The following is a 20,478-nucleotide window of genomic DNA, read 5'->3' as shown; positions in this document are numbered from 1 at the left end:
CGGAGTGCTTGCGCGAACGAGCAATGCCAAAGCCAAAAGTTTATAAAAGTTGCCAAACTTTTAAAACAGGATATAGGGATTCAGTTAAGAATCGTTATATTGAGCGCCTGGGGACCAATTCTGTTGGTGATGGCACACTATATAAATACCTTTAACATAACTCACCCCCCATACTCTGGATTCTTCTTAGGACTTGCCAGGTTTTCTGAAGAGGTCGCTTTTCCTGCCATCCGCTTTAGCCCTTGATGACTAAGGGTTGCAGGTTTGGGCACTTCTCCGGTTGGTGACAAATACTAGAACAATGTCTTCAGGTTGGAGAATGCAGAAGAGCTCGATGCAGGGCCCCTCTCAGCACAGGATTGGATGCAGGAAAGCTGTTTCAGAACGACAGTCACCGATGCACGGTGACGCAGGCGGACTCGCTTGCCGTGCTCAGACTACGCTTCCTATCGCGGGTACCTTTTGATGCTAGAAGCATGACATTTGGTAGATGTCAGTCGTGTAGCATAAACTGCTGATTCCCCTGTGTTCCATGGCCTCAACGCAGAACGGCGATGTATGCAGCACAGTAGCCCAAACTCTGAGCTGGTCAGCCCCTGCATGGTCCAGTGGCACTTCAGATGGCTCTTCTTCGCAGGACTCCGAGGTGACATCGAGAATGGATGTTCCCTCCACTCCAAGGGTCACAGCTCCTTCACAGGACTCCTCGGGATCTTGAACAAGACGGGGCTTTTCCAGGACAGCAGCAGAAGTTGGTTGCCAGGCCTTCTTCCAATGGGTCCACGGTCTTCTTGTAAGACTTGCAGCTGGAACAGGATACTTGTCTCCTTCGGTTTCTTCCAGAATCTCTCTGGAGTCGGTGCAGGGCTCGCCTTCTTATCCAAAAAGCCAGGTAAGAGCCAACTCTGACTAGCCAATCACGGAAAAACACACACAGACACGCCCACACACTCCCCCTTCCCACACACTTCCCCCTCCACCCCTGCTTTCCTGGGTACTGGAAGTCCATTTAAGGATTCCATCACAGGCCAGGAATAAGGGTTAGAGACGAGCTGGCCAAGGGACAAACGCAAAACCATGTGGCACGGCCATGTTTGGACACTAGCCACAGTTGGTAACCAAACGCGGTATGGCTAATACACCAAAAATAACTGCTGCCACCAGCTTGTCCCTTAGGCACACCTAAAGTAACCAGAAATCCTCTGATTGTTAGTCCTTGCTAAAACAAAGTGTACCCCATTGTAAGCTTTGATATGTGCGACCCAGTCAGCTTCTAGTACATCACAAACTACTGCATTGCTGTTTTAGTGGCGTTCATGATATTCCAATAGGTTCTGTTGTCATTGGCTGAGGTGCAGTATACTTTGTGCCGCCATATGGCACATTTAAGGATATAGTTATGCTTTTTAGGCCATAAGCGATAATCTCTTCCGATCTTTCTTGCTATTTGAGCATGAGATATAGGCAAATGATACGAGGGGCGATCTTTCCCAGCTCCAATCTATACAATCTCTACCAATCAGTCAGCACGATGTCGCACTCGTGGCTATGTACATGCCTGATGTTATTGGCCCCCTTGTTAAGTAGCCTTCTCGTTTGTGGCTTAATGCTGGAGCCAGTACTTCATACCCGAAGATCCCTAAATTTGGCATGGCACCAGTCACCAGAACTGCTGCGAGTGAGTCGCAGTCTGAAGCACATTTCATGGGTATACTATGGCTCACTGTACCCGCCAATATTATATTAAAGTAGATTGACAGTGAGTGTTAGGGAGAATTCTCATTTCTGTCATTCCTTTCTACCTCTGAGCCCCAGCTCTTTTGCTGGACTTTAGGACTTTTAATTTTTATCCCGGAGTGAGTAGGACCTGTTTCCCCACTCTCTCATGTATTATTCTCTGATTTGAACACCGTTTGTTTTGGTTTTGGAGTCTGACAAACTCCATAGGCATCATCTTTTTGTATTGTAACACACATCACCCTCAGTGCAGTGTCACAGAGAAGTCCTTTGGATTTCTGCTAAGGTTCAAGTACCTTCTCTTGGATAAACTAGTGTTTCCAAGAGCAGTGTAGTGAAATGGACTTTACTTTTCTCTTTGTAGACCCAGCACACACTATCTTACAATAGGGTGCTGGAGGGGTTACTTAGTATCCCTATCCCCTTTGTATACCTTTTCATGTAACATTTTTTATGTTACCCTTACTACAATTAATGACTGGTGGCAGTGGTTTAAATTTGTGCGTTTTTACAGCAGGCTGAAACCTCTGCTGCAGTATTGCACCCATGGGTGCTCATTTTATCAAAATGGCCTGGTCTTCTTTTTTCGCCATTTCTTGTTTGTAAGGTCCTTCTTGACATTTAATCTGTGCGCCAAACCAGGTTTGGTTCCTTTGTTCGTTTTTCTTTTGGCAGGATTCACTGATGAAGTCCGCCTCTGGCTCCAGCGTGTCTGGCAGGGCAGGAAGTGAGGGAGGTTCTCAAAACTCCCTGTGCTTAGTCTCCTTGGTTACAGGAATGCACCCAAAGGTGATTGGCTATCCTTGGAGGATAGCCACCCTGCTATGTGAGTGACAGCTAGGCTGCAAATGAATGTGAGAAACTTGCATAAAAGGCGAGGTCTTTTGCAAGGAAGGCAGAGTCGACCACTGGACGAAGGAACCAGAGAAGAAACTGGAAGAGAAGCTTGCTGCACCCTCCTGGACCGTTGGTTTGCCCGGTGAAGCCCTGCTGCAGTGCTGAAGCTCCACATTTCGAATCGACCAGAGAAGCCCGGAAAGGACGACTTCTTCTCTTGGGTTGGTGGGACCAAATGACCCCAAGCCAAACTTGTCTGGAACCCCTCTCCCTGCTGGCTGTACCTCTTTGCTGCTGCTGGAACCGAGTGCCAAGGGACAGGAACATCAGAATCGAGTGTCTCCCTGCAGACTCTTCTTACCCTCTGACTTTGTGTTTATCTGTCCCTCCAAAAAGTCATACATAAGTTACTTGTATAGCTGGGAAAGGGTTAACCTATATTTCATTGGGGGATTCTAAAGGGCTTACCTGTTTAAGAAACGTGTTAACCATTGTTTTCTTCTCTAACCATTTCCTTTTTCCTTAAATCCCCTATTGCATTTAAGTGCACAAGTGATATATCAATGTCCACAGTGTCCTAGCAATTGAAGTCAACTCAGGGTGTAGGAAGTGTGTGTGACACATCCCAAAAGAAAGACTAAATGGAAGAAGTGTTCCAAGCGGTAGTATAAATACGAGTAGCGGCAGAGTAGCAGTCTTTGGCAGTCACACTGCAGCTACCCTCTCTTTTCTTGCAGCTACAGTCTGCTTTCAGTTTCCAGTGAAGCACTGAGGGAGGAGATTCTACAAAACCTCCTTTCTTCCACGGAGCGGCCGCGGAGTAGCGGCAGAGTAGCAGTCTTTGGCAGTCTATGGCCGCTATGGACGCCATAGACACTGCTCAGCTAGGCCCTGCCGCCGAAGAGAAAGGTCGTCGACTGCGGTGTTCACGACCCAGCGCCGAGGAGAAAAAGAAACAACTTGCCGGCAGCGGGAAAGCTGACATCGAGCAAGCTTTGCTGGGCGGTGTCCCCGCCTCCCTCAACTTGGACATGGGAGGCTCCATTGACTTAGAGCGGACTGACCCTGGCCCCCTTGAGAACGGTGCCAATGGCGCCACCAGCTCCGCCACTGACCCAAGACTTACCTGTGATTCTGTCCATCAGCGGAGATCCGTTGGTGTGCCCCTCGCCCGGGACCACAGACTTTGTGCCGCCTGTCAGAGGAGAGACGGCTCCTAGTCGCGGAGAAGAGGGAGGGGCCATCGTGGAGCCGCGGGAATCTGAGGAGGAGGAGGAGGAGGTGCCGGGGGACTCCGGAGACGCTTCCCAGGAGCGAACAGCTCTCAAACCTTGGAAACATGAAGAAACACTCCTACCTACCGAAGCAAGAATAACAAAGGAGTTTGGGACGGGAGATGAACCCTTGGCTATAGGTGCTCCACCCCTGCCTGGAAAGAAAAGTACCCGCGCAAAAAGAGAACAGGCTTATAAACAGCACGCCTCATGAGGCAAACGATGACTTGCAAGCAGGGCACCCACAGCCCTCCCAAAGTATAACGGTGAGCATAGAGATGCATGCCTTACCAGCAGACTGGAAGATGCTGGCAGTCCAACCTAGTGAGGCTACTCAACCTCAAATTCACACGACCGGGTCCAACGGGGAATGGGAAGACTCAGAGGATTTGAGCAGCCATTCAGATCACTCACCTATGGGCACAGAGAGATCGACCAGATGGGAGGGCCCCCACCCCAAGAAATGGAAAAGAGGCCCACGCCAAAAAAAGACCATGGGCAGCCCCAACAAGCAGCCGGCCCCACCAAACAAATGGGCTGAAAAAAAAAAGAAGTGTCCATGCCCCAGGGCAAACTCAAAAAGCAGCCAGCAAAACTCTCAACCAGAAAATTACCAAAATCTAAAGAAGGATCAAAACCAGCTGAAACCAAACTGCCTTTAATACACACCTTGAAATACGTTTTTGGCAAGCAATGCAAAAGAAAATTCGACAAGATCTGTGAAATTAGCAACAGTGAAATGTTGGAAGTTGTGTTAAATCCGGAGGAACACATAGTGCCCCAAAGTCGCAAAGTACCACAAACGGGTCCCAACACATTTACACCAGGATGTACCCTCGCGAAATGCACTCCCTTCTGAGCCAGAACTGATTGGGGGGAAGACAAAAACTCAAGAGAACCTCCACTTGCAACCAGATCAAGAGGCGGTACAAACGGGCAACTCCTTGATACATGACAACCAGCAGTCCTACGGTGTCTCTTCCACCCTGGTGAGCCAAAAACTGCCCAAGAATAATCCAGTTAATCTAGTAAATATCCCTCCACTCCCAACAGTAAATTGGTAAAGGCAAGAATCTGGGAGGTACCCCAGGTCCAATCACAATGGATGAAGAACGGCCGGGTTGCCAGGAAATCCTGGACATAGCCCAGGCCCAAAGGCGCAGAGGGAAACCTACTCTAAATGACCATGCCAACAAATCTAATGAAAGAGAAGAATCGGTCTTCCTAAACAAAACACCACCACGAGCTAGACCTTCAAAAAGAGACTCCCTTACATTACTACGTTCCCCTCCGCTTAGAGCTAGAAGACTTAGTGAATTACCAGAAACTACATCTGCAGACTCGCCAAAGAGAAAACTTGATATCTTGACATTTATGTCAGCGGTAACAGTGGCTCATGCACCCTTCTTAAAACTCTACGAGTCGATAAATGACACCCTAAAAGATTGCAGAACAATCTCAGCAATGATGCACTCCAAACTTCTATACTTGGAGGGCTACATAGTGGCCATGGAAAAACAAACAGAAAGAGGGCAATCCACCATAGAACGGCGTAGAATCCCCTGGATCAGAGGCTAGTGGCCCCAATAAATTCTCAAGCGGTAGTGTGCCGTACCCCACCCAATTGGAAAGAATCAAATCAAGAAACGTTAAACACGATGACCAGTTTTGGGGTGAGTGAAAACCTGACCAAAAACCCAGCTAAAAAAAAAGAATAAAGTGCCTGAGAGGACCATCAACCTCTCAAGAGAAACCAAAGACAAAGGCAACCAACCAGCTGGGAACCCAATGAACAATTATGCATACGATGAAGAACTGATAATACTGCCAGCCAATCTTGAAAAGCCCAATAATAAGGAGAGGGAGCCTTTGCCGAATAAAGACTTCTCAATTTTTGTCTATCCCAAGACAAAGCAAAAAGAAACACTGAGGGAAAAGCAACTGTTCTTTTTGCCTACCACCTTCGAAAAAGAGGCCGACAGACAAACTAAACATGAAGTAGGGGCAGAAAGTGAGGCCAGCTGCGAGCTACAATCTTAGTGTCTCAGACCTTAAGCATGCTGAAGATGGGATCCCACCCCCTTGTATCGACTTGGTGGTGGCAACAAGTCCCTCCGAAACATCAAAAATGACAGAGGACTTCCTGCTGGACGAAGCACAAATACATTTAAGCCAACATCTAGATGAAATTCTGGCGAACACACCAAGCGACACCCCGACCCCAGTCAGCTCCAAAGACCCGAGACAGGAAACCACAATGGACATAAGCGACAGGGAAGCGAAAGACCAACATCCTTTCCTCACATTGGAGGAACGCTGCAAGAAGGCAGCACAAATTGAAAAATGGGGGCTTGAACTGATGTCGCGCAATGAATCCAGGAAACCTGTTGAAGAGGCTCAGCGGCATTATCACTCAAAGGCAACAACCTCATTAGCCCACAGCCCCATGAAAAAAGCAAGGAAATCCATAGAAAAAACAGACATCTCACGAGGGTCGCAGAGAAAGCGATCTATTACAGATGGCCGCAGGGAACCAGGGAGAGCCAAAATCCAAGACATAGAAAACAGAGGTCGAAGCACCTCAATAAAATCTAGAGGTCAAACCTTGAAGGGACCAAACCCATCTTTCAAATTGGAACAACTAAGCGACAGCAGAGAATGTCATTCTCAATAGAAGAACAGTAATGGAACTCTTCCATAGCGTACCAAAACTTAGATTACTGCAAACCGATGACCTAAATATAGTAGAGCAAAGCCACGAGGGCCGACAGGCGACTACATATTTATACATAATTTCCAGAACTGTAAAACAGATGCTAAGCAATTCCATGGGAAACCTTTTTAAAACTGGGATATGACCTCAGAGAAACAAACTAAGAGACCAACCACCTCATGACACCCAAAGGTCCCGCCAACAACATTCAAGTACGCTGAAAAGAAAAGAAAACAATAGGAGAAACAGATCTCCATCTATAAGTAACCAAACCAAGTGCCATCGACCGCAACTTCAGGAGGTGCCAATCAAAATGCCTTTGGCGACTGCCAGAAGGCCAATCAAGGACCGAGACAATGAAGCTCAACCTAGGCAAGAATAAAGAGCAAGCCAAATCCGAAAGCAAGGCAAAGAAGAAAAGCCAGAGGTGCTCGAGAAAACTGAAAGAGGACCTCTTGGCACACTGACTTTAATAAAAAAAGAACATTCACGCAGATCCCTGAAAAAGAATCAGAACAGTCATTTGAAAGGGGGGAAACTCAACACTTTTCAGAACCTATGGACCTGGCAGGCTCTGGCCACCAAAAGGAAATAGCAATTCAAGACAATTCAGAAACTCGACTCGACTACGCAACAAACAGCAGCTAACTCACCCATAAGACTAGGTCCGTGGAACACACAAGGGTTTTCCCACCTCACAGTCCCGTGTCAGGCTTGCTAACTGCGATACGCTAAAGGAAAGGGTTGAAAATGATTGAAATCTTAACAGCAACTCTCTTCCTACTACAGTTCAAGTGAAATGGAACTACTGGAACTCAGAAACAGGCAAGCCATCATTATGAATACTTATTGGAACCCTGATGCTATAGCCAATAACGACTTCTGGGACATGATGGAGAAAGAAATCGACTGCACATATATAGACTATGACGAACCGCATCTCTTCATCTGCGGGGATCTAAATGCAGTCTGCACAAAGAAGTCTACGCGGCCTCCTGGGAATTTGGCAGAGATGCGTGGTAAAGCCTGGCTAACCTTGATGACTTCAAGAGACCTAGTCAATCTCAACACCACCTATGCCTGCACAAATCGCATTCCAACATGGGAAGCAGGTAAATCATCGGCTATAATTGACTACATCTTCGCCTCAACCCCGCTACTGGAGACTATTGCCTCCTTCCACATTATCAAAACCTCTGCCAGCGATCACAATCTGCTGAGTACAACGTGGCCATCTTTCCACACAGAAAAAGCCATGCCAAACTCTGACATGGAAGTAAACATCAAAGGGCATCGCCTCTCACTGAGCTCAAATAACATCATCACCCTGATCAGTAACTATGTCCAGCTGGCAACATCGGAAAAGGCAAATTCGCAACAGGATTATTCCCTGCTACTCAGGATCTTCAACACATTTTTTTTTTAACCGGGGCTCTGACACAGCAAAACCTATTCACAACTATGACCCAACATTGGTCGCAAAAAGACGTCCCTTGAGAAATCTAAGAAGAGCGTTAGCTCACAACAATTTTGAGGTAAACAGACCAGCTCTATCTGCCGCGCTCAAGCACTACAAGACTTGGCTGAAATTCTATCGTCTTACCTTATATCAAAAGGACTCAGAAGAAATGTTGAGGCTGGTCTGCGGTAAAAACTCCAGCAAATTTTGGGCCCTGATAAAATCAACAGAGCGAACTACGGGTGATGCACTAATAAACAGCAAAGGAGAAGACACCCGGATGACACACTACAAAACTCTCTTCTATGACCCGACTGTGGCACCGGAGAGCATACACGAACAAGACACATTGCCTTGGGTGGAGCTACATGATGGATCTGAAATCTTAGAAGTTCTTAAGAAGCTCAAAAACTCAAGAGCCCCAGGCCCTGACGGGCTAACAAACATTCACTTAAAACAGCATCCGGAAGAATGGACATCTTTCATCAGCCAAGTCTTCCAAAGATCCTAAGGAACTACCAAAATCTTGGACCTCTTCAGTAGTAGTTCCTATCTTCAAGAAATAACTTTTGTCCCATTGCCTTACTGGACGTGATTGGAAAAGTATATGGGTCATTGCTACTACACTGATTCCAAACATGGTCAAGAGATGCACCTTGCGATGACCCGCTCCAGTCTGGTTTTAAGAAGGATGTTGGTACCAACACAAACATGCTAACCTTGAGCATTCTAAAAAGCAAGCCACTGGCAGGAGGCCCGCAAACTTTCATGGCTTTTATCGATCAAAGCCAAGCCTTTGATCAAGTAGACAGGCTGAGATTGTGGGAGATGTTAAGGATGTGGAAATGTCCAGCCGAAATACTACAACCAATCATAGCACTGCATAATAACACCAGAATGCAAGTTCGCCTAAGCCACCAAGGGACCCTATCTGAAGAAATGCACACAAACCGAGGGGTAAAACAAGGCTGCCCACTGGCCCCGGTTCTCTTCCTGGCCTATATGGGAGACTATAAACTTAGAGGCAAGGGTCAGAGCTTTCCCCCCACAACTTGGCCAAGTAAAAATATCAAGGATCTTGTACGCGGATGATGTTATACTCCTTGACCAAACGGCCATCGGCCTACAGAGACAGCTGTCCAACTTTACACTATACATCGCTGATAACCATCTAGAAATCAACAAGTCAAAAACAAAAATCCTGTCTATAGGAAAGGGGAGAGGAAAAGCAGACAACTTCATCTGGCGCCTGGATGGTGAACTCATTGAGAAGGTAACAGACTTTAAATATCTGGGAATTATGCTAGATAGCTCAGAACACGAGAGAGCCATGCAAAACATTGTGCAAGAAAAAACAAAAAGTTTAACATCACAGGCAAAAACTATTGGTAAGAAGTTTGGCTGCTTCTCCCTAGTACCTGTTATAGGCTTCTATAAAGCAAAGGTTGTTCCATCACTCGCGTACGGAGCAGAAGCCATGCCAAGTTTACCCAAGAAGATCTGGCAAACACTCGAGAGCCACTTTTGGAGGAAAGTGCTGAATTTGCCAAACTCTACGCCTATGGTTCTAATAAGGTGCTAACTGAGCCAGCTGTCATTGCAATCAGTGGTGGAAAGGAACACCATGATGCTATACAGGAAACTCCTGTTGGAAAACTGCCCAAAGCTACTTGTGGCAATTAACGAGTTGGGAGGGAAGGGAGACGCTGTGTTGTTCTAAATCATTTGGCAGAAGAACAAGAAGCCAAACTAGAAGAGATCCAATGCTCTAAACAAGATCTGATTGAAAAAATCCTACAAGGATAAAAAAAAAAATTAATGAACTAGATTGGATCACAATGTGCAATCGAGTGGCAACATACAAACTGGTCTCGCACCTCCCGCATGTGACACAGAAACTCCACGTGCCACAAGCATTTGTGGGCAAATATCTGAATCGAAAGCTGAGAAACACCTTTTTAAGAGCACGATTAAATCTCCTCCATACTAACAAAATCTTAGCCATCAGAGGCATGTCGAGTTAAAACAAATGCAGATTCTGCAAAAACCCAAATGAGGTTGAAACAACGAGACGTCTTCTCTTATCGTGCCTAGGTGTCGAAAACATCAGGAATCCCTACCTGAAGCAAACTTTAGCCTCAGCCCACATCTTTGAAGAAGATCTCTGGTGACCAAGACTAATTGGAGGGCAAAAGACGGCGTGGGTGACGGCTACAGCGAAAATCGTGGATTTGATTTGAGCAACTGCAGACAAAGAAATGTAGACAAATGACAGAATTATAAAGTGAACAATCTTGTAAAAACCTCTGTTTGTTAATCAAGAATAACAAAAAAAAATGAAACTGAAGTAGTGTATTTCTGAAGTATATTTTAGTGTTGCATATTGCCCTTTCTAAAGAAGGCTTATTTTAAAACTGACTGTTAAATTAATAAATAATTATTTTAATAAGAAACCTCGAGTATAAATGTTATTTCAATGCCTGCCACTATGATACGCGGTTACAACCCTCCAGCTCACATTGACCCCTCTTGAGATAAGCCTGGCTGCTCATTCACTCTACCAACTTGTGTAGTACAGGCCTATACCAATGGTTGGGTTCTCTATTGCCAGGAGGTCAAGGCTGGTGTAGTCTCCCACAGGGTTACTACATGCAATCTTGCCTAACAGTGAGCATACCTAGTTCTCCATGATAAGTGATGGTACAAGCCAACGTAAGATTCACAATGAGAGGCCGATGCTCACACTCATGCCCGTGTGCGATGTACAAGTCGGTAACCAGCAGCGATGAGTGCGTAAGGTGTCCTGTTAAAGTACCTAATAAAATTGGTTTTACCAAAAAAAAGAGGGCTTGGGGGGGGACCCCCCAAAATAAAATAAAATTAAAAAAAGAAAAATATCGACCCTTTGGTTTTAGGTCCTTTTGATTCGACCCTTTTGGCATTCGATCCTATGCATTCGAAACTATTACCTATAACCAGTGCGTAATAAACACAGGGAGACCAGGTATACTGCAGAGGCAAGTACAACAAACTATCCCAAATCATGCCTTATTCTCATTTTTGTTTGAGCCTCCCAGTCAGGCACAGTGTAGAGCTCTGGTCTTGAGCACCATAGTCTCCAAACAAGCACTCAGAATCTTTGCATTTAGGTCACCACGGAGTGAAGGGTGCACTGAGCTAAAACGTGGTTGTAGACCCTCCTGAGTGGAAGAAATCCCATTGAACATGAAATTTGGCCCATGTTCGTTCTCAGTAAAGGGGCTCCCACATTCCTTTTAAAAAAGTAGTGTGGGGTTGGAGCTCCCAATGTTCAACAATAAGGTTTCCTTTTCGATCTTCTTTGGAATGGATCTTCCAGTGGTCGACTCTGGTTTCTGGTCCATTGGAGGTGTATAAAGTGGGAGAGTAGCCCCAGGACTAGTAATTGTGGGATGACCACTGGACGAGGGGCACATGGGGGAGGTGTATAAAGTAGGAGAGTAGCTCCAGGACTAGTGATTGTGGGATGACCAGTGCGCACGGGGGAGGTGTATAAAGTGGGAGAGTAGCTCCAGGACTAGTGATTGTGGGATGACCAGTGGGCACAGGGGCACATGGGGGAGGTGTATAAAGTGGGAGAGTAGCACCAGGACTAGTGATTGTGGGATGACCACTGGACGAGGGACACATGGGGAATGTGTATAAAGCTAGGGAGTAGCCAGAGGACTAGTGATTATGGAATGACCAGTGGGCGAGGGGCACATGGGGGAGGTGTATAAAGTGGGAGAGTAGCTCCAGGACTAGTGATTGTGGGATGACCAGTGGGCACAGGGGCACATGGGGGAGGTGTATAAAGTGGTAGAGTAGCCCCAGGACTAGTGATTGTGGGATGACCAGTTGGCAAAGGGAACATGGGGGAGGTGTATAAAGTCGGAGAGTAGCCCTGGACTAGTGATTTTGGGATGACCACTGGACGAGGGGCACATGGGGAATGTGTATAAAATTAGGGAGTAGCCCCAGGACTAGTGATTGTGGGATGACCACTGGACGAGGGGCACATGGGGAAGGAATGTGTATAAAGTTAGGGAGTAGCCCCAGGACTAGTGATTGTGGGATGACCACTGGACGAGGGGCACATGGGGAAGGAATGTGTATAAAGTTAGGGAGTAGCCCCAGGACTAGTGATTGTGGGATGACCACTGTACGAGGGGCACAAGGGGAATGTGTATAAAGTTAGGGAGTAGCCAGAGGACTAGTCATTGTGGAATGACCAGTGGGCGAGTGGAACATGGGGCATATGGGGGAGGTGTGTAAAGTGAGGGAGTAGCCCCAGGACTAATGATTGTGGGATGACCACTGGACGAGGAGCACATGGGGAATGTGTATAAAGTTAGGGAGTAGCCAGAGGACTAGTGATTGTGGAATGACCAGTGGGCAAAGGGGCACATGGGGGAGTTGTATAAAGTGGGAGAGTAGCCCCCGACCTAGTAATTGTGGGATGACCAGTGGCCAAGGGGCACAGAGAGGAGTAGTTAGTTCCAGCAGGTGCGATTGCAGAAAGATGAGCTTCTAGTCTGTTGGCAGTGAAGCAAGGGGGTAGAGGGCTGGGAGGAGGTAGGTGACAGAGAAGCAGAGAGATCGAGTATGGACGAGCCAAGCTGTGACTGGTGAACAGTGTTAAGATATGAGTTGGATCAGTTTCAGTGTTACTGTGAACTGGGGTTATTGTCGTGCGTAGTCTCCAGCTTGGTGTTCCCTGGGTCCTTGGCACTGGTACTTCAGGGTGCACCTGGTTCACTGTAGCAGTCTTGGCAGTCATTTAGCTTCTGGGCGTCATAACCATATGGGCTTTTTGAGGTGGTGGTGTTGCGCTGCTGGTGATGATCGGTGGCTCGGGAACTCAGGCGAGGCATTGGTGTGGAAGGTGATTTAGGGATTAATTCCTTTCCAAGATGCCCATCATGTAGACGTGTCCTACTTGTTGTGGAATGGCTCGCCTGATAAAAAATGGCTGCTTAGGTGCCCCTTCCTGTCACAAGGCTTGATGGAGTATTTATGGGATATGGAAAGGAGCGAGGCAGGTCAGTGTCCATGTATGCTGCCGGCGTCCACATAGCTTGATTACTTTTTTGCTGGTTTTTGAAGCTGATGTCCTCTCTCGTCTATGGTCCGGAGCTTTGTTTTCGCACTGCAGTGTTTCTACCATTGTAAGCATTGTGCTACCTGCTGTTCTACCACAGAGCTTTTCACCCCAGCCCTTTGGCTTCTGTCTTGCTCTCGCGCCTCAACGTGATTTTGATGTTCCCTTTTATACTCTGCAGCAGTAACACCAACTTTGCAGGGACATACGTGTCTCAGAAATTGTTTGCCAGCATCTTCAAGGGGACTAGAGAAGACACTTCATTAAATAAACGTGCTTTGGTGTTAATTTCTGTCGTCCAACATATGCTCCATGGTAAATTGATCTATCTCTTTAAACAAGTGAATGTTGAAGATTAGTAATGTGTGTTTTTAATCCTTTTTATTAACAGGTCCACTTATTGTCACCACTGTCTTTTCATTAAGAACCAAAGAAGAGCAGGACCTGAGTCCCCCGGACATCTGCAAGGCGGAGAGCACTCATGGTATGGATTGTGCATTAGCTCTGACTGGAGAGTCATACTTATTAATATCTTCCCACAGTCAAACTTGGAAATGCATACACCCGCTCTACCCATGCTGGTGGGAGAGGGCAAAACCTGAAAATGCATACACCCGCTCTACCCATGCTGGTGGGAGAGGGCGAAACCTGCAAATGCATACACCCGCTCTACCCATGCTGGTGGGAGAGTGCAAAACCTGCAAATGCATACACCCGCTCTACCCATGCTGGTGGGAGAGGGCGACACCTGGAAATGCATACACCTGCTTCTACCCATGCTGGTGGGAGAGGGCGAAACCTGGAAATGCATACACCCGCTCTACCCATGCTGGTGGGAGAGTGCGAAACCTGCAAATGCATACACCCGCTCTACCCATGCTGGTGGGAGAGGGCGAAACCTGGAAATGCATACACCCGCTCTACCCATGCTGGTGGGAGAGGGCGAAACCTGCAAATGCATACACCCGCTCTACCCATGCTGGTGGGAGAGGGCGAAACCTGGAAATGCATACACCCGCTCTACCCATGCTGGTGGGAGAGGGCGAAACCTGCAAATGCATACACCCGCTCTACCCATGCTGGTGGGAGAGGGCGAAACCTGCAAATGCATACACCCGCTCTACCCATGCTGGTGGGAGAGTGCGAAACCTGCAAATGCATACACCCGCTCTACCCATGCTGGTGGGAGAGGGCGAAACCTGCAAATGCATACACCTGCAAATGCATACACCCGCTCTACCCATGCTGGTGGGAGAGGGCGACACCTGGAAATGCATACACCCGCTCTACCCATGCTGGTGGGAGAGGGCGAAACCTGCAAATGCATACACCTGCTTCTACCCATGCTGGTGGGAGAGGGCGAAACCTGCAAATGCATACACCCGCTCTACCCATGCTGGTGGGAGAGGGCAAAACCTGGAAATGCATACACCCGCTCTACCCATGCTGGTGGGAGAGGGCGAAACCTGCAAATGCATACACCTGCTTCTACCCGTGCTGGTGGGAGAGGGCGAAACCTGCAAATGCATACACCCGCTCTACCCATGCTGGTGGGAGAGGGCAAAACCTGCAAATGCATACACCCGCTCTACCCATGCTGGTGGGAGAGTGCAAAACCTGCAAATGCATACACCCGCTCTACCCATGCTGGTGGGAGAGTGCAAAACCTGCAAATGCATACACCCGCTCTACCCATGCTGGTGGGAGAGTGCAAAACCTGCAAATGCATACACCCGCTCTACCCATGCTGGTGGGAGAGGGCGAAACTGAAATGCATACACCCGCTCTACCCATGCTGGTGGGAGAGGGCGAAATCTGGAAATGCATACACCCGCTCTACCCATGCTGGTGGGAGAGGGCGAAACCTGCAAATGCATACACCCGCTCTACCCATGCTGGTGGGAGAGGGCGAAAACTGGAAATGCATACACCCGCTTTACCCATGCTGGTGGGAGAGGGCGAAACCTGGAAATGCATACACCCGCTCTACCCATGCTGGTGGGAGAGCGCGAAACCTGAAAATGTATACACCCGCTCTACCCATGCTGGTGGGAAAGGGCAAAACCTGAAAATGCGTACACCCGCTCTACCCCTGCTGGTGGGAGAGGGTGAAACCTGGAAATACATACACCCGCTCTACCCATGCTGGTGGGGGAGGGCAAATGCATATACCCGCTCTACCCCTGCTGGTGGGAGAGGGTGAAACCTACAAATGCATACACCCACTCTACCCATGCTGGTGGGAGAGGGCGAAACCTGGAAATGCATACACCCACTCTACCCATGCTGGTGGGAGAGGGCGACACCTGGAAATGCATACACCTGCTTCTACCCATGCTGGTGGGAGAGGGCGAAACCTGCAAATGCATACACCCGCTCTACCCATTCTGGTGGGAGAGGGCGAAACCTGCAAATGCATACACCCGCTCTACCCATTCTGGTGGGAGAGGGCGAAACCTGCAAATGCATACACCCGCTCTACCCATGCTGGTGGGAGAGGGCAAAACCTGGAAATGCATACTCGCTCTACACATGCTGGTGGGAGAGGGCAAAACCTGGAAATGCATACTCGCTCTACCCATGCTGGTGGGAGAGGGCGACACCTGGAAATGCATACACCCGCTCTACCCATACTGGTGGGAGAGGGCGAAACCTGGAAATGCATACTCGCTCTACCCATGCTGGTGGGAGAGGGCGACACCTGGAAATGCATACACCCGCTCTACCAATGCTGGTGGAAGAGGGCGAAACCTGCATATGCATACACCCGCTCTACCCATGCTGGTGGGAGAGGGCGACACCTGGAAATGCATACACCCGCTCTACCCATGCTGGTGGGAGAGGGCGAAACCTGCAAATGCATACACCCGCTCTGCCCATGCTGGTGGGAGAGGGCGACACCTGGAAATGCATACACCCGCTCTACCCATGCTGGTGGGAGAGGGCGAAACCTGGAAATGCATACTCGCTCTACTCATGCTGGTGGGAGAGGGCGACACCTGGAAATGCATACACCCGCTCTACCCATGCTGGTGGGAGAGGGCGAAACCTGCAAATGCATACACCCGCTCTGCCCATGCTGGTGGGAGAGGGCGACACCTGGAAATGCATACACCCGCTCTACCCATGCTGGTGGGAGAGGGCGACACCTGGAAATGCATACACCCGCTCTGCCCATTTTGGTCGGAGAGGGAGAAACCTGGAAATGCATACACCCGGTCTACCGATGCTGGTGGGAGAGGGTGAAACCTGGAAATGCATACACCCGCTCTACCCATGCTGGTGGGAGAGGGCGAAACCTGGAAATGCATACACCCCCTCTACCCATGCTGGTGGGAGAGGGCAAAACCTGGAAATGCATACACATGCTCTACCCATGCTGGTGGGAGAGGGCGAAACCTGGAAATGCATAGACCCACTCTACCCATGCTGGTGGGAGAGGGCGAAACCTGGAAATGTATACACCCGCTCTACCCATTCTGGTCGGAGCAGGAGAAACCTGCAAATGCATACACCCACTCTACCCCACCACTTCTACCCACCTTGGCAGGAGAGGGAAAAAGTCTGAGGGGAATATTGGAGATAGATTTAGTCAGTTGATACAAATCCTAAAATAAAGGTGGAGTGGGTGGAAGAAGGCGATGCCGGGTGGGAGCGATGGAGCGAAAAACAGCACAGAAAGCGCGGCTGTCAGAGAGCCAGGGATGATGGGAAGGAAGAAATTAAAGGTCTGTGGGTGTGAAACAGACTTGAAATCAGCGAATGGGCGGAAGCACAGGAGGAAAGTCTAGTGAAAAAATGAAAGGAAGGTGAGAGACAAGGCGGCATGTTATGATGGAATGCAGCAGCGAATGAGAGGGGAGAAGCACAGATTTTGTTGAAGAATTAGAATCTTGGACCAGATTTCAACCTTGTCCCTGAGCAATTCAAGAATCGTCATCACAGATGGTCTTATCCCTGAACTTGCATGAATGGTGGCGTGGGCTGACCTGAAAGTATCCCATGAAGCTCAGACTAGTACATACAATCAACAATAAAGCAAATAAAAGCAGAACACTTCAAAAGTTATGTGTGGCCCCAGGTGCTCTTTGTGCCTTTTCTGTATGTTTTTTGGTTAATTGCGACCAGCGCGATCACCCGTGCCTGCACCGGCCCCCGATCTGTATCCCGGTCCTGCCTCCTGCACCTCCCCTGAGTCCTGATATGCCCACAACTACTTCCACCAGCAGCAAGGGTCTAAACCCTGTGTTGGACGCTTCCTTCGCCATTTAGATCCCAGGCAGAAGGTAAGCGTGGGCCCAGGTACTCTCTGTGCCTTATTTGATTAATTGCGACCAGCGCGTTCTCCTACCCCAACCCTACATCCTGGTCCGTATCCCCTTCCTGCCCCCCCCCCCCTGAGCCCTGATTGTCCATTTGCACCTTCAAACTACAACCAACCAGGGCAGCCCCCCCCCCCCGGCTAAGGGCAGCTCCCGAAGAAGCAGCTACAGATTGTGGGTGCCGGAGAATCAGGAAGCAGGCAGCCGTCAAACAGCAGCAACAGACAAAGTGAGGCGCAGACAAGGGGCACAGAAATCACAGTGCCCCACTAAATTGAACCCACCTCTCCCACTCATTATTCTCTAATTTTCATGTTAGCCCACAGTGGTAGGGTAGTCATTTCTTGCACTTGAGCCATTTATGGTGGCTAGCCATCCATAATAACTCTTTTCTTTTTTAACTACACCACCGGTCTAAATACCCAACTATCCTCCCCAGGCACTCGGCCTACCTATACCTATCAGCCTTAGTCAGCATATGCCTCACAGATGCAAGGCAGCCATCCTGTAAGCATCCTCATCTAGACAGAATTGTGAAGGTAATTATGCGTTCCATCTAGATGGGATTGCAACGTTTAGCCTTGCGTCACATCTAGACATAATTAGAGTATCATACGTCACATCTAGATAGGATTGCAATGTTTAGCCTTTCGCCACTGTATGGAACTCATGGTGGCAACAGTGAAGAAAGACACAAGTGATCACAGTTCAAGGGTGTTTATTGAACTTTATAATGGGTGAAATAAACACCTATTCTAAACCGAAATCTAAGATGGGAGCAAGCTGCAACCATCAAACAATAATAATAAGGCAGTCCTGGTGGCGTCTTGCAAAATAAAAAAGGCTTATACTAAAAAAAAAAAACTATTGCTAATACTTACTACTAATTACAAAAAGAGTGTCAGATGAGGTTCACCAGAAAAGAAAGAAGTGTTCTCAAAATGATCAGGATGGTATGGCTGGGTCTCCCTTTCCCCACCATTTGAATCGCGGGACAAGGCGGGACGTTTTGAGCACAGCACACTCCTTGGCCTCGACAGCACAAGGTTCACAGTTCAGTTCAACGATATCACAACCCCTTCAGAGGCTAAGTCTTTCCTGCAAAAGTCTCTTGCCTTAGAAGGATTGTTGAATAGAAGTAACAAACAAACAGACAAGTGCTCTGTGTTCTTGCACCTTCGGCGATTGCTCTTCGCCGCTAGGATCTCCCTCTGCCGGGCTCTGGTCCTCCTTACAAAAAAGGGCCTTCCTTCGTCCGGTTCACTACAGCCTCTCCAACACAGTTGATGTATTTCTAATATAGTTAATGTATTTGCACAGTTTTATCAGAGAGCAGGGTTTCTTTCTCTTCAGCTTTCTATCGTTATCCCTCTGTCGGGTTCACATTTGCCAATTATCACCGTTCACAATCGTAGTGGAAAGCGGGGTCCCCCTCCCCTAGCTTTCCTCTAGCAAAGGCTCAGACTTTCGATTGTACAATGGATTTGACGTGACCGTTGTAGGACCACTCTGGCGCCTCAAGCCACCCTTTCCCAGGACATTCTGGCTCTTGTAGTTTCACAAACAGGTCCCGGTCAGAGCCTTACGAATGAGCGCCCATGTGGCACCAGACCCCTCTGCATCAAACATACACAGAAGTCCTTTCTTCTTGCGTTCAGAATGTTGCTACTCGCAACCTTGGACTTAAAACAGTTTGGTTTGATATCAGCTTCCTCCGACTCACCGGCTGTGCTGAACCTGTTGGCTCCGTTGTACTCTGGAGTCAAGGATAGTATCACGGTAGCCAGCTTGCCTCTCCGCCTGCGTTATCAATGCCAGAAGTCCCCATGTACCATTGACCACTGTTGCTCCGCACGCCAGCTGTAACTCCCACTTACGTTTTCCCTTCTGAAGACTTTGCGGGTCTGAGTTGAAAAGGGCAAGGGCAATTTCCGCTTCGTCGTCCTTTCCGCTTCGTCGTCCTTCCAGGTCTCACTGCTTTTCTTCTCCCTTTGTAATGCCGGTTTGGTGTAGCTGTCTCCTTGTGTGGTCAGCCTTGCTTGAAATGTGTTTTCTTGCTCTGCCTTTTATTCATGTGGTGTAGGTAAAGGGCTGCCAGGTGTGCATGGTTTTTGTCAATTGCCTGACTGTGCCTGACCCGAGTATTGGGACATGTCAGATAAATAGCTCCGGTGTTAGTCCATTGTCTGTCACTTTGTAAGAAAGTGTTCATGCAGGAAAAGGGGGAGGGAGGTAGAGTTTCTAAATATCCTACAGGGTAGGAAGGGGAAAAGTTGTTACAGGGAAGGTGATGCCGCGTCTCAACCCTCGGTGCCCCACTTCCACTCCTCGAAGACCCCTCCTCGAGTTGATCCTCCCCCACTGGTCTACCCCCAGGAACTGGATCCAATAGCCATGGCTGTGTCCTGGCCACCTGGATGACAGATCCTCGGGGACCAGCGGGTGAGACACCTTCAGGTTTCTCACAGCACATCTAGACAGAATTGTGAAGATAATCATGTGTCACATCTAGTTACGATTGTGATGCTTGACCTTGCATCACATCCAGACAGAATTGTGAATATTAACCTGCTTCACATCTAAATAGCGGTGTCACCAACCCTTCTAAAAATCTCACCTTTCTGCATACACCTCTCAAACTCTAACCAAACACAACTATACCTCTAAAGCCCAGCAAACCTCACGCACTTCACTAGACTGCAACGACAAAACAAACCACATATAGCCTCGCACAACAGCACATGACGGCTACCAACCGAAAAACGCACCGAAGCTCAGCGAACGGTGTTAACCAAACTGATGCTGCCAACAGCACATTACAGCTCTCTTGCTCTTTTCCCGCTGAATCCCACTAACCCATCCTACCCTCTTTCCTTTCAGACCCGCCAGAGTGCCAGGGCACACATCCGGTGGTGATAGTGTGCGGTATAAATATTCTTCAACATTAACCGTAACTGATATATTTTTAAGTTTGTGCTTTTTTACTAATTGGGGTCCAGTTCAAGGAAACATGCAGA

At 48.3% G+C, this 20,478-nt stretch overlaps 1 protein-coding gene across 2 annotated transcripts in view; it reads left to right on the top strand.

The window, feature by feature from the left end:
• The window catches only part of LOC138489464 (zinc finger protein ZFP2-like), a 235,428-nt gene that overhangs the window by 36,138 nt on the left and 178,812 nt on the right, over positions 1-20,478 (top strand). For both annotated transcript variants that reach the window (XM_069617190.1, XM_069617191.1), the window contains one exon: positions 13,531-13,623. In XM_069617190.1, coding sequence (XP_069473291.1) covers positions 13,531-13,623 — 93 coding nt within the window. The remainder of the gene's footprint in view (positions 1-13,530; positions 13,624-20,478) is intronic.

The sequence above is a fragment of the Ambystoma mexicanum genome, chromosome 9 (assembly GCF_040938575.1).
Source record: "Ambystoma mexicanum isolate Mex_15411 chromosome 9, UKY_AmexF1_1, whole genome shotgun sequence".
NCBI lineage: Eukaryota > Metazoa > Chordata > Amphibia > Caudata > Ambystomatidae > Ambystoma > Ambystoma mexicanum.
This window is presented reverse-complemented; position numbering and strand designations above follow the sequence as displayed.